This window comes from Tiliqua scincoides, chromosome 3, assembly GCF_035046505.1.
Source record: "Tiliqua scincoides isolate rTilSci1 chromosome 3, rTilSci1.hap2, whole genome shotgun sequence".
NCBI lineage: Eukaryota > Metazoa > Chordata > Lepidosauria > Squamata > Scincidae > Tiliqua > Tiliqua scincoides.
In genome coordinates this window covers 136,662,594-136,678,022 of record NC_089823.1, presented here as the reverse complement: position 1 = coordinate 136,678,022, position 15,429 = coordinate 136,662,594, and the positions used below count along the sequence as shown (strand labels likewise).

The 15,429-nt window shown below is 42.3% G+C and overlaps 1 protein-coding gene across 6 annotated transcripts in view; it reads left to right on the top strand.

Annotated features, from left to right (window-relative positions):
* The window catches only part of KCNMA1 (potassium calcium-activated channel subfamily M alpha 1), a 619,222-nt gene that overhangs the window by 481,396 nt on the left and 122,397 nt on the right, over positions 1–15,429 (top strand). The window contains exon 19 of one of the 6 annotated variants that reach the window (XM_066621004.1): positions 10,820–10,993. The exons of 4 other annotated variants lie outside the window; for them this stretch is intronic. In XM_066621004.1, the coding sequence (XP_066477101.1) occupies positions 10,820–10,993 (174 nt within the window). Of the gene's footprint in view, positions 1–980; positions 990–10,819; positions 10,994–15,429 lie in introns of all 6 variants that reach the window. One more of the 6 variants, XM_066621006.1, reaches the window with a different exon arrangement.

Below are 15,429 nucleotides of genomic sequence, written 5' to 3'. Positions count from 1 at the left end.
AAACGTTGTGGGTGAAAGATGACATCTTGCAAGAAGAGACATTCCCACTTCTATCATACATAGGACAAGATGCCTCTCCTGTAGGCTAAACTATATGTGACTCTCAAAGCAGCGCAGTGCTCTCGTCTTTTTAAAATAAAAATAATAGTCACCAGGAGGCCTGGTTTGGATCAAAACAATGGTGTTTTGTACAGGGTTTTAAAAAATCTTTTTCCCAATGCTGTGACACTGATGAAAACAACCCCCCTTCCAAAAAAAAAAAAAAAATCCCCTGTGGTTTGTTTCAAAACAGAAGCTGTAATTAGCACCAATAGCAATTTACTTCCAAGGTTAAATAGCAGCTTAGAGTCAACCATTTTCTTTGGGAACATGCTCAGAGGATAAACTCTGCCCCCCATGCTTTGTTCTCACCTGGGGTTAGTGCCCCCCCCCCATAGCTGCTATTTAAAAAAAAAGACAGCTGGAGTACAATGATGCTTTTATGTCACATATAGTTTAACCCTAAGATGGTGCCTGCTATGAAATATGCATGCATCATCGAAAAAGTATATTTTTCTCTTTTGAAAAGTATTGTTTCATTCAAATTCACGGGTATGTATGTTGACTGTATTGATAGATTGATAAATTAAAAACATATGCTTAATCCATTGCACTTTATGTCACTGGATAACAGTCCTAGACTTTAGTCAAGTCACCCTGGAATGAAAGTTCCGAATGAATGCACGCTGGACAATGTGCATACTCTTCCCTCACCTTGAATTAACCCATTTAGTGTAATATCTAATGCTTTTTTTTTTTCCAGACACGATGCTTGCATCCATATGGGGGTCAGGTTGAACCCCTGAGGTACAGATCAAGTGTACACTGATATATTTGAAACAAATTGCATTGACTTGTGATGATTGACAATGTTTTGATTTATTTCTCCTCTTGCTGCCTTGGAATACGGCCCCTACTATATTTTAACTGCACACTGATAGTGATCTATTGTGAGTAAAATGGGTTCCCTGTGGCCCAGAGTGCAATCCAAACTGTCTTTTTTTCCAGTAGAGAGTATTCATTTGTTCAGTATTCTGGTTCTTTTCTTTCTACTTTTTATGTTGCATGTAGCAGTGGTGTCATACCCACACCTTTCTCATTTTTTTATTACCCACATGGGTCAGGGCGACGTTGAAGAAAATACAGCAGTCTTTCAACCTGTTTTCCCTTATGCCCCCCTCTCTCTGCCCCATCCTACAATTGATTTTTGTTTTCCTAATTGGAAACTAGGCATTTATTTCATCCGTAATGCATCACATTTTTCTAATTCCTTCTGCATTATTTAGGCTGAGGGAAATTACCAACCCTATTTGCTGACCAGCTTTTTCAAAACTGAATTCACGGCTGGACCCCTTTTTAAAAAATAGCATATTTGGGGCCTATGTGCCCCACAAAGATGTTTTGTAGTCATATTTGAGAACTGTAGTCTGGGTAGGACTAGAAAGTCTCTAACACAACATCTAACCTTCTCCAACCTACAGTTTCCCATATTTCTTTATTTTATGTTTTTTTTTTGGGGGGGGGGGGGATAACGTGTGAAAACCATGACATTTAAAATGGTACAAAACCAGTATTAAGTTTGTAGTGCAGATATGCCTTTACAGTGCAATCCTACATATGTCTACTCAGAAATAGGTCCCATTAAGTTCAATGGGATTTACTTCCAGGTAAGTGTATATAGGATTTCAGCCTTAGTATCTTCTGTCATATAGCTCTAGATCCCAACCAGAATTGCACAGAGCATTAAATACAAAACACCCATGCAGTGATTTGTACTATCTTCTAATATTTAAATGATACAGTTGTATGGGCAGGGGCCAGTTGCTTGAGACTTCCTCCTGGGAATGAGCAAACCCACTCTCCGTAAGGTTACAATTCTGTGGTTAGGAATCCCCCACGCTGTTAGGATAAAGCAGAGCTATTCAAACTGGGGCATCACGATGCCCCGGCCTGACAGCCCTGCCCCCTGTCCCCTTAAGGGGCAGGGGCAGTGGGAAGGCAGTGACATGATCCCCAGGATTGTGTCGCTAAGGTGGGCTGCAGGGACTGGGATGTACTCACCAGTCCCTGCAGCAGCCTGTCGGAGGTGCAGGGAGCCCTGCGCGAGCATCTGCAGGGCTCCCCGATGTTCCAAAAGTGAAAGTGGAGCGATTGCGCTCCACCTCCACAAAACCAGAAGTGGAGCGCAGTCACTCTTCAGAAGCACTTCAGATGCTCGCACAGGGCTCCCTGCACCCTGACAGACTTAATGCGGTCCTCAAACTCCCTGAGAGTTTGAAAACTGCAGGGATAAAGTATGAAGGAAAGCACAGTATGAACTTGTTCTGGATAAGAATGCTTTCAGATCTCACAAAAATTAATCCAGATCTGTCCAGCATAAAACAAAGTGGCTGGATTCTTCTGTAGTAGGAATCCATGGTTTCTTTTAATGTCTGAGCCTAAACCTGCCCATAAACTGTGGTCTGTTTGGAGCCAACCACAAAACCAATGTTTGAAGCTATTTGTCAGACCAGAGTTTGTGCTTACTGGTTTGAAGTAATGTCTGAATTCACAGACCATTGACAAACCAGTTAAGTGCCACTGATCTGCCTTAAGACGCTTCTCTCCTAATACAGATGGATCTGAACTTGTGGGCCCTCGCAGAATGGAAAGAAAAGTGGACATGTGGCTCTTAAGCCATGGTTTGCTTGTTGTATGCCTGTAAGGTCAACTCATGCTGTGAGCTTTTTTGCAATGGTTAGCACATATGGTTTTGCATTCCCCAGCTGGTATGTTTAATGGGTTGCCCTGAGTGATGAGCAAGTGTGTAGGTTTGCTGTGAAATTTTTGCAAAGTAAACTTTTGATGCAATCCTATATACACACTTGCCTAGGAGTAAGCCCCATTGTACTCAGTGGGATTTACTTCTGGATAGACATACATAGAATTGTACTCAGTCTCCTACCTCTTGTCATTTGCCATCTTGCCAAATATTCACAGAATTTACTTCCTTCAGAAAATAAACCCCAATATTGTGCTAATCCTAAAAACAATCAGTATTTCTCAGGGCTTTTCATAGCAAATTCTGGTTTGTAGCTTACTATACATTTGATATGTACCTAACATTGGCTCTCTGATGCGTGTACCCAGATGAAAAACATTTTTCCAGACACATGTTCATCTCATTCTCAGGTTATAGTTTTTTAGGTGTGAATTGGTCATCAGCCTTGGTATTTCTTCATCTCTGAAGTATAAAATTTAGGGTATCTTTAATTTCAAAAGATATTTAGTTTAACGAATATTTTTGATTGAAAATCCTATCCAACGTTCCAACACCAATGCAGCCCTGAGGTAAAGTGAGCAAACAGTCTCTCCCTTCAGGAGGCCCACCACAGGATTCATCACACATCCCATAGGCAGGGCTGCATCAGCGCTGGAAAGTCGGATAGGATTGGGCCTTTACAGTGCAGACCTATATACGTTTACTCAGAAGTAAGTCCCAGTCTTCAGCAGGGCTTACTCCCATGTAAGTGCATTGAATTACAGTCTTACAGTGTGATTCTACGCATAATTGTGTGGGAGTAATGTTGGAGGAAATTAAAAATAGTTTCCTCTTTGGGGGAAGCAGAGTAGCTTAAGCAGCGGACCCCCCTTTGGGTATCACCCAAGGGAACCTCCCTCACCCGGCTGACTGCTATTCAATAAAAAAGACAAAGAGGCAATGGCTTGTTAAAGTTGCAAAAAAAAAAAAGAAGTTATTTACTTACAGTTCCATTGAGTGTATATTTACAGCATCTGATTAGGATTAGAGGTTCAGCTTTTACTTAGAGATAGCAAGGCCCTAGAGCTGCCTCGCCCTGCATACCTTGTGCTCAAGATGGCCTGGGCATCAGAGCCCTAGTGTGCACAACTTGACAGATCGGTGGTCAGAGGACAAGAGGAAATGCTCAGAGGAGAAGGGAAGGATAAAGGGTTAGGGCTACACCCCACAAGGATCACAGAGAGTAGAAAGGTCAGATTCACTGGGCCATAGCTTGACCCCTTCTGGACAGCATCCTGCCCCCTCTGGACAGCAGACGGAGTTGCACCAACTCCAACAAGTAAAACCTATTGAACCCAGTGGGATTTACTTCTTAGTATCCCAATGTATATGGTTGCATTATCAGAGTGTAAATAATCTGCATTTGATATTGGTCTGCACTGGATGCTTCTAGGCTAGGTCAGAAGTTCTTGCTTAACTCATGGCCCAATCCTATCAACAGCTTGTGTTAGCAGATCTTGCAGTCTGCTCCCATAAGCCCCATTGCAGTGGCGGAAATTTGTGTGCATGACAGAGCCACTGGCAGAAATGGCCAGAGGAGCTGCAGACCCCCCAAGTGCTCCACTAGCCCCGGTAAAGTGGTGGAGGGGAAGATTTGGGCTGGGGAGGGGGGAGGGCAGGAGATGGGGAAGGTGTTGGACAGGTGGATCTCAGTGGCAAAGGCACACAGTGGATCCTCTCCCCGATTTCTCAGCCCAACCCGCTCCCTTCCTCTCCATGGACTCCAGCAAAATAACTGGCATAGATCTGAGGAGATTCACAGGCAATTAGGCAGCCTATTGGGACATAAATAAAAAAGATTTTTACTTACTCTCCCTAACTGTCTGATTGCCCCCACCATCACAGCATGCATCACATGCGTCATCAGCGCAGCTGCGTGGCTGAAGACGGTGGGGAATAGGATTGCGCTGTTAGTACGTTTAAAATTGAGAGTAAGGTTAAATTGCACTGGAACATTATTTGATAAAAGCCATCCTACTCTTTTTAAAACATGTGTAACATGCACGTGTGAGGGAGGCCACATGCGCAGAGATCCTGGGTCTAAGCTAATCACACGCCTGTATCATTTGGTGGTGAAAGATGACTGAGACAAAAGTTAAGGTGCACCAAAGTTTACTAAAAATTGCTTGAAAACCAAAACAGGAGATTTTAGCTGGAACTCACAATACTAGCACACTCACTTCTTAAACTATACCGGGGAGGGAATTCTATCATTAACATGCACATATAGTGGAGCTCTACAGAAAGCAGTAAGGAAAAGGAGGGGGAGGAGAGAGGTACTCCTTAGGAAAGGAGCACAGCAAGAGGAGGAAGCGGTGGGGGGACATAAGCAGATTACTTTGACTTCCCAGAGGAACCTTGAGGAAGACAAGAAGGGTTTTGCGGTGCAAGAAAGCAAGAAAGAACAGAGAAAGCTAAAAGGATTAGTAGGCAGGAAAGGAGCAGGCTATAGGCGGTTCAGACCATGGCTAGGGACAGTAGATGGAAATGGTTCTCTGAAGCCTGAATCAAGGGCTACAGGCAAGAGATGAGTCTAAGAACAGGCCATGAAAAGCACTTCACCCACCTGAAGTGGGAGACCTAGTCCCTCCCACTAAACAAACTCTCTCAACTGCTACCATAGGCCCTCTTGTGGATCTGCTGGGTTGGTCAAGGGTGTTTGGTGCCAAATGCCTGAGGCAGATCTTGGGCTTTGAACAAAAAGGAAAGATGCAGAAAAGTCCTAACTCCCATACACACAACATTCACAAACATGGAAAGGTGATAAGCAAACATCACTAGGTGTGCAATGAGTTTGACTTTGCACAAGACAAAGACAAGGGAAGATAGCAGGAATTTGGTGACTGCTTGATGAGGCTGTGCCCCAAATCAAGGTTACCAGTCCTTTTTCTCAACGTTTGAGAGCGTTGCATTATAGGGGTTGTGGTGGCAAGAAGCCAACCATACAAATCTCCCTGGACAAAGAGGGGACTCAAAGGTAGAAAGTAGGCTATGTATCAAGACCTTCAAGTGCACGGAAAGCAATAGCCTTGAAGGAAGATGGGCGAGGGAGCCAGGAGGGAACTAGGGATGATGTTGCAGCACCAAAGAGTTAATAATCCATGCTCAGCAGGGCAGCATGCAAATGTGAACCAAAGATGAAGATGGGATGAAGAACATGAAGCCAAAGATTGTTTGTAAATTTTTGCCCCATAGAATCCTATGGGCTTCTTAGGTAGTATGACTCAATCAGAAGACACTCTGTTGTTAGCAATGGACTTCTGGTTGGTTCTCCCTTTATCCCACCACCCTATTGAGGGTGATTAGATTGCCTTTGCATTGTGGCCAAGATTGAGCTTCATCAAGAAGTGTGAAGCCTTTTTGTCTTTCAAAAGGTGCTGTTCCACACTTGAGAGTCCAGGGAAGTCGCTAGGGTCGTATACTCTTAAACAGGATTCAGAGCTTGAAAGCTGCATTTCCATTTTGGAGGTGTGAAAACTGCATTAGCATTTATGCAGTAAGGAAGCTCTGTTCAAATCTAGAGCATTGCATTCCGAATATCAAGTTCCAATGCAAGGTCAGAAATCCTTGACCTGAGGATCTGTGGCCTCTTTCCAATAGTCAGTAGTCATGGTCTGGCCCTTTGCGTTCCAAGGCAAGAACCCAGCACCGTGTGTTAATTGCACATCTCCTGTAGGCCTTGAATCAAATTAAATATTGACCATGTAGCACCACATGGGTCTCCACATTTCCTGCTTTGATTAAAGAGCCCTCAAGTAAGGAGACCAGTTCCATCAGCAGTGGCTTGGAGGGTGGCAGTGGGTGTCTATTCACCCCCCCCCCAATCTGCCACTTGACACAAACATCATTGTTTCTTCTTTTTTTTAAAGCAGTGAGCAGGCAGGCTTGATCTTGGTGGCGATCTGTTTCCATGATGGAGGAATAGCCACACACCCTTCCCCTTCATCAGACACTTAAAGTCACATATGTTGCAACCTGTTGTATAATCCTCATAGTCAAGCCTCCACGTGGGCAGCATCCACCTAACATTTCTCTTTAGGTGCATGATGAAGAGAAGGGATATCTGCATGAATGAGAACGGATCGTTACCCAGGTAAATTTCTGAACTTGGGCAAAAAGAATAATGAAATGAATTTTGATTCAGAACTGTATAAATTAGAGTGATAAGAAGGCTCACTGTTTCATAATAAAGTATCCATTTTTATATAGCAGTTTTATAATGAATGAATTTGGAGGGGATGGAGGTTTTTCAATGATGTTTAATAAATATCTTTATTGAACATAAGTTAGACATCAGGGTCATCACCTGAATCTACTTGGACCCCAGGGCACAGCCCAGATCTGAGCCCCTTTACTCCTTTTCTCCTCATCCCATTTGCCTGTTCCCCCACCAGCTTGCCTTTCACTACCCTATTTATCTCTTCTCCAACTTACCCTTCCTCTGCCCCATTTTTCTCTTCCTGCCTACCGCACCTATATTTTGGGTCAACCTTTCCTTACTTGGGGTTTAACTGGGTGGGAATTAGCCTTTGAGTTTTCCACAAGAAGACAGGCAGCAGGTAGGCCAATGTGGCAATTCCTCTATTTCTCACCCTGCAGTGCTCCCAGGCAGAGAGGCCCAGGACTCTTCCACATCCCCCTGCTTCTCACAGGCCACATTTCCCTTGAACTAGCAATAGGTAAAAGCAACTTTTTCCAAAAATTGTGAATGGAAGATGAAGGCTGTGGTTGGCACCCTTAGGATTGGCATGCAGAGATATAAAAGAGAAAAAGACTCCACCTGCTTAGAGAAAATCAATTGTCACAACCAGTTTTAAGGTACACTGCTGTATTTTTTATTTTTTTCAAAAAAGCTAAAATTGTGCTGTGGGAAACCCTGTGCTATTTTTTAGACCAACAATCTTCACCAACGTCGCCACAAGGCAAAGTAAACCTATCTAACTATTCCTGTAGTACTACAGTTCCTTTGTGACCATAATTTCTTTGTGAAGTTTCCTTTTGTTGTCATTTATCTTGTGGTGTGGATCATGAGAGAAGTTGAATTGAAATGTCATTGTATCCATTTCAATTCTTAGTGGTAGTTCAGCTCTGTTTTACTCACCCCCAGTTGACTGACGTGGTATTTCTGTAGTCCAGGTTTTCTTTAACCAACTGTTCTTTGGTGGTGATCCACTAGATGTCCTCATAGATCTACTTTTTGTTACCATTGACGATGAACCAGGGCAGCAAAGGAGTAGTAGCACTGGAGAGACAATGGTAACAAAAAAAAAAAAGGGTAATCAGCAGAGAAGGAAAAGACTTTTATTCCTGTTTGCCTTATTTCTCAAATTAGCAATATTGTAAGTTTACTTCCCAGATGACTTCTTCCACGGGTATGTCTGAGAACGGTTGGCTTTTGTAGGATTTTTCTAGGTGCTACGAGTACCACGACACTAAAATTGATGAAGTTATACAGAAGAGTCTCCTGTCTTTCTGCTGATTGCCATATTTAATTAACATTTATGGCAGTTTAATGGGAAACAGTATGTGTCTGGCTGCACAATCTTTAATCATTCCATCATGTCTTTAGTCTGCCCGACGAGCATTTTTCCTCATGCTCCATCCTGTTATATGTGCGAGTGCATTTAAAAATATTTATTTTCCTATTCTGTTTGGTGTGACTGCAAAATGATTGAGAACTAGGAATGAAGAGTGATGAGCACGTTGCTTTACAACCTCTGTTTCTCTCATATGTGATTGCTCATATAATGATTGATTAAACCCTTCATAGCGAGCCCTTTTGATAAGTTTGTTATCAGAGTCAAGCCTGTTTCCTGCATGTTAACAAAGTGAATTATAAGATGATGCATGGTCTCCAGAATCACCAGCATTAATAATTAAGAACACTCCCTGCAATGCATTGGGTCTTCAGATGTGCCTTGCACCCCGTTCCATTATTGAACAGAACTAGACATACTTGTTGATGAAAATGGTTCTTAAATGTTTCTCTCTCCTCTTTTTTCCCCCCTTCCCTCCCGTGTCTTATTCTATTATTGTCTTTTGACAAAATACAACTTAGATGGAAACGAAAACCAGGGACTGTTACTAACCAATATCAAAACATTATACGACTGGTGGTTACTTGAGTTTCGCTACAGCATTTGATTAGCAGAAGGTCTTCAAAGCGGTTGTGCATTATGAATGGAAGAACTTTCACTTTTCTCTCACCAAATCAGACCCAAAGTCTTAATTTTGCCTAAAACAAGAAGCAAAAGCCAATGAACAAACCTCTTTTAAAAAGAATATGTAGACATTTTTGGAAAAACACGATTATATTCCAATAAAATTATATTCAGAGGAAAAAAAAATGGGTTTGATCCCTCCCATTACCCTTAAATGAACTGAGGAGAGATAAAGAGAAAGTTTAACAAAACAAAAATGGAGAACTAATTGCTCTACTGAATAATTCTTAGTTTAAATGGCTCCCCATCAAAAGCTATAGCGGAACCAGGGTATAGTCTAAAAGCCGAGCTCCGGGGAATGATGTATGGTGTGCTGACCAAGCCTGGTGTTGCATGTTGACGTATCTGAACAGCTGCAAAATAACTCAAAGAGAATGCTAAGAGCACATGCCACAAGAAATGCAAGCAAAAGTTTTTGAGAAACGGAGTCACTGCTGAAGAGATCACTCATCCATCTCCCTCAGTGCCTGTTTTCCCACAACCATGATGTTACCCTTGCTTGACAAATATACTGTGTACAGCAAGTCATAGAGGCCTTAGAACAGGGCTTGACCCATTTTGGGAGATTTATATCCTGCTTTCTTGGTTCAAAAAAAAAAAAATTGCAAAGCCAAAGGGAAATGTTTTAAATTAATTTGGAACTGTGACTGTTTTCTATGGAAGGTTACAAGCCAATTTATTTTATTTTACTTTATTTTACTTTTTGGCCTCATCTGCTCTTAAGGTTGTGTTTTTTGGCTGCCAGCAATTGTTTCAATGTCACTAAAATTAAATGAGTTCATGCTAAGCCATTACCAATAAATATGGGCCAGTGCAACATGGGAAACAATTATAAGATGTCCTTTGATTTCTCCTTCATGTGTTATTTGTGAATGAATTAGAAGGACTGAGCAAATAAGCCTCTCAGAAAACAGCATAATGGAAATGCTCAAATTCGAAACTGTTTCGAGTTGGAAAATTGTCAATTTATATTGAGCTTTGTCAACCTTACTGAAAAGTGGGAAATAAATGACAAAATGACATGTGATGGCTTTTCCAATTGATACCTGATGGTGATTGCAATACTGCTAACCATTGAAACATATTGAAGAGAAAATTTGATCATGATTGGTTCATCATGTTCCAGTGGACTCATATTTGATGCGCTGTGGTGATGCCTTATATGTGAACAGCCCTTAATTTTGAGTACATTTGCTGTTAGTAAAAGAATCTCTTACATGGACAGAATTTGGTATCATATCAAATAGTTGTACTTCTGCAAAGATATTTATACAGTAAACATTAAATGGGATTATGATTGTCTCAGATATTGTTTAATACTCAGAGACGTTTGCCAAGGCCAATACTGCAAAATAAACAGTCTAGATCAAAGTTATTTCACTGATTTGGCACTATTACCCCTTCCAGGCACACATTTTTATTTAATGGTGTTGTGCTAACAAGGGGGGGGGGAAGTCTTCACAATTGTCTGCATTTGCTTGGTTTTTCTAATTTTTTCTTCTCGAAAAAAAGAATTGTGATGCTATGTGCTGTGTCACTCATAGCTAGAACATACAGAGCAATTTATTTTACCCCCTATATCTGGTGTGCAACCAAAATGTTATTAACAATCACAATGACTTTTTTTATGGGTCAAGACTGTCATCAACTAAGGCCTGTATATTAAATCCCTGAATTGACCTTCCAGCTGCATTGTTGTATCTAACCTTTCCATTAACCTGCTACTCTTCCTCTCCTCCCATCCGACCCATGGTTATAGCCAAGATGTCCATCTACAAGAGAATCAAACTGGCATGTTGTTTTGATTGCGGACGCTCTGAGCGTGACTGCTCTTGCATGTCAGGCAGTGTGCATAGTAACATGGAAACCCTTGAGAGAGCCTTCCCACTTTCTTCTGTCTCTGTTAATGATTGCTCCACCAGTTTACGTGCCTGTAAGTTTTTAACACCAGCACACGCTGTTCCATGTCTGTGGTGTCTGTGGTATCATCCCTGTCCTGTGTCGTACATTGTGGTTTTATTGTTTTGGATTTTTACAGTATATATATATATATATATATATAGAGAGAGAGAGAGAGAGAGATAATTTGGGACTTTTTTTTCTCCTTAAAATGTGTTCTAGATTAATTCCTTAAAACAGTGTTCTAGATTAATCTGTTTTGCAGTGTACTTCATTTTAAAAAAAGTACCAATTTTTTTAACTGTTGCCCTTCGCCCTCCACCTGTGAGTTGTTTTTTTTTTTTCCAGAAAAGAAAATGTTTCTTGGTTATGGTGCAGTTTGGTGACATTTTGTTTCCAATTCATATACATGGTATAAATAGTTGTTAATGACACATTGCAGCAAATGCTTTACTAATGGTTCTGGCAAGAAAACTATATTCCTATTCTTATGTACAACAGATTGGAGAAAATGCAGTTGATACTTCAGGCAGATGTACAAAAGCTTGAGCTGTACGTAGTATGGAGCGCACAACTTGTTTACTTTTGGAGGCGTGGAGTTATCTAACTTTTGTCTCAACCAAGAAGCTTGACTGAATAATATTGTTTCCCCTGAGCATTGCTAGTATTGGTCCATAGGAAACTATCTGCAACTAGGAAACTATCTGCAAAGCCAAGGAGCACAGCATGAACAGGCAGATTCCAAGGCAGGGAGTCCTGCCATGGCCTGGACATCTTGTTTCTGTGTAGGAATCATTTTATTGGGGTTGTCTAACTCTAGGAAGAGATTAGAGTTTGGCATCACAATGGTGAGGGGCCCTTGAGCATTTGTTCTGTTTTTTGAAAGATGTCCCACATTTAAATTGTTGAGAATAATACCCTTTGAAAATATAATATTTATAAATCAAATCATTGTGGGACCAATAAAAGCAGCATCAGCAGTAAAATTCAATGAAACACTTGCTAAAACTGCAAACAAAACAAACTGTACAAAAGCCCTCAGCTGATACAATCTGTCTTCACTGAGAGCTCAGGCAAATTAAAAGATCTTAACCTAGTACCAAAATTTAAGGCACAATGTTAAGATGCTAGGCAGAGCTTACTCAGGCAGTAGCATAGCTTGGGGCTGGGCAAAGCAGTAAGTATTGCAGGCGCCAAAACATGCCATGTAAGTGGTCCCTCCTGCTCACAATCGAGCCATTCTGGAACCACATGGCGACTCCTGCATGTTGCTGTTGCTGTCCAGAATGACTCTGGCAGCTAGTGAGAGGGGCCACTTACACGGTGCATTGCAGAGCCTGCTGTACTTGCCATTTTGCCCCCCCCCAGCTATGCTACCACCCTTGGGGGGGCAGGAACATTCCATCACTCATCAAAAAGCACTTCTCCTTGGTCACCTCCCATCACCAAGCTATGGTTTAGCAGAGGCCTTGCACGTCTGCTAACGTAGCACTGCTTGCTTGAATTGTAGTGAAAAGTTATTGCTTAAAGGTGACTGACACATAATTGGGATGTTCGTAACAACCAGCGAGTACAATGTACATGTTTTCCATAAATATGTACATTCTCTAGCATCTGGCAAGCAAAGAGAAACATACATGGAAAACTGGCATAGCTTTCTGTTTTTACTCCTGGCTACGGAAGAAGGAAAGGAGCATTTACTTTTGGATTCCGTTACCAATTCAGCCCTCCCCAAATCCTGCTTGTGATATTGCCACACGCACAGCCTGAATCATGGCTTTTGAAAAACACATTAGCTGCACATATCATTCAGGCACAAAAGTTATATTGACAGCTCAGAAAGGTCTTTAGAATTCTGTGCTTCCTCTCACCTTTTATCCATCACCAGGCTATCACACAAAAACAAGATTTCATTCTTCATTGTGTTAGATCAGTCTGCTTTGATGATTAATAGTAAGAAAGAAAAAATCAATACCACTCATGCCCTTTGTAAACCAATGCTAGCTGATTAACTGGTGGTGCCCCCAATTGTAAAATCTGCATCTCTCCCCCCCTCCCCCGCCCGCCACACACACACTTGAAATCCCATTGGCAGGGCTTCAGTAGAAATCAGTGTTTTCCTTCCAGTGAGGAGAGGTCAGACAATGCCCATCTTGACAAGAGCTGGTTAGCTCAAAGAACAGTGGTGAGAGTTGGCTTTTCATTAAATATGAGCAGATGTGAAATGTAGAGTGCCTGACAATTAGAAATGGCAGCAGTAAGGCCCTGGAATCAAAGTGAGGTCAGATTGGGGGATCAGATTACCTCTCTTACATTCTTCAGTTGTTCTGAAAATCATTTTGAATTAGTGTCAACAGAACCATGATCGGTTTTGCCCTTTGTCTTTTATGCTAGGACTGTATTGTTTCCCAAGACACTCATTAAAGGTCATTATACTATTACAGAGCTGGCTTTGGTCATAGTCGTCCCCCCCACCCTCCCCCATCACGTCAGTATGTGCTTCTAAGAGTGCTTAATGTTGTTTTCATTTCTCTCTCTCTCTCCCTCCCTCCCCCTTCCCCCACTCTGATTTTTGTTTTCACGGGAATAAGAAGCATAACCAATGCTGCAATAATAATAGGAAACATGACTGGAAGAACCGATCTGTATTTATCACTATAACATCTACTAAATTCTTTGGGGCACGTTCCATTGTAATGAATGGGGACTGTGCAAAAGCATTACCCTGTGTGGTTCTGTAACTCTAATTCTGCTTCACTTGGGTATGTCAGAGAACTTACTGCTAGACTGTGTGCTTTGGTTACATATTTACTACATTCATTTAAATGGACAGCATAGTTAATGGCCTGCACTCCTGTAGCCTGGAGCTTCTGTGATCTTTCCACAGGAAACCCTTCCAACAATAGCTGACTACAATATATAAAAAGTATACTTGGTGAGGCACACTACCATAAAAATGTTGTGTAGGCATATGTTATTATATGGAGGTTGTTTCTAACTATCTCATCCTGTTGTGTGTTCCTTTTCTGAATTATGAGATAGGTTAGGTCTTAAGGATCCTCTAATAGTAGTAGAGATGGTTTTGCAGTTTAATCAGGTATTGGGGAGTTAAGTGGCGCAGCTAAAGGGGGCAGGAGGGTACATTGCCCTAGTTGCCAAGCCTTGAGTGGTGCCAACCATTGTGGTTGGCAACTTGAGGGGTGCCAACTTGCACCCCCAACAGCAGACCCAAGGCAAAAAAGTAGCCTTTTGAGGCTTGGGTAGGTGTTGTGTGGCCTGCCCAGGCCTATTTAGAAAGGCACTTCTGGTTTTCATGAAAATTGTAAGTGCTTTCCTGGGCTGCAGAAAGGCTACCAGAGGCCTTCTGGGGCATGAAGAGGCTGCACGTTAAAAAATTTTATACTCCTGGGTGCCAGATGGCTTAGGTACACTACTGAGGGAAAAGGGATTAATTGGATTAATTAACAGTGCACAGTTGTTGTGAGGAAGGGGGAGTATAAATCATTTAAATAAATCATTTATATGAAGGGCAGCCCAATCCTGAGCTGCCCAGGGCGCCCAGCCTCGGCCACACCGAGAATGGCTACCACTGAATCCTGTGCACCCTGGGCTACCGCAGGTGGCACCTTGGGAGAAGGGGTAAGGGAAGCAGCCCCTGAATGGGCTCATTAGATCATTGTGTACTCTAACACAATGAAGGTAAAAGCGTTCATGTAGGGCGTCAAGTCCCACACGAATGCCTTGGATCCGGTGGAGCTCCACAGACCCGCTTCCCTCCCTCCGCCTGGCACGTCTTCCACCCACCCCCTGCCTCCTCATCCCACCTCCCCCCAGCCTCTCTCCACCCCCCGCCGGCCTCCCCCATCCCCGGAACGCCCCCCCTCCCGGCTCCTACTTACTGTGCCGTGGCTTGGCGGTCCGTGAGACCGCCAAGCAGCAGATGCTGGGCGCCCGCCTCGGCCAGTGCTGGGTTAGCATGGGTGGTAGCCTGGCAGTGAGGCTCACAAATGTGTGTTACGGCACGTTTGCAACAGTGCGTGGCAGCACGAAGCTGAGGCACCGAGCCCAGGATTGGGCTCTCGATTTCTATTGGAAATGGTTTCCTCAGAGTTGGAAAGCACATATTGTTGTCAGGACAGTGGAAGAGCTGGTGAATTTAATTGGCCTACTTTATTTATTTATTTATTTATTTATTTATTTATTTATTTATATGCCACTTTTCAATGGAAAGTTCACAAAGCGGTTTACAGAGAAAATCAAACCAACAACTACAGGGCTGTTGAAATGACTATTGAGATAATGTAAGTGATTTGAACACTGAAACTCACTATGTGACTGCTAAGAATCTGTACGGTGAACCTTTTACCTTAAAGTTGCACAGGAATCGAATTTCTCAAACCTGCATTGCACATGTTTTTTTAAATAGCCTCAAATGGTCTTAAGATAAATTGCAAATATCTTGTGTATTTA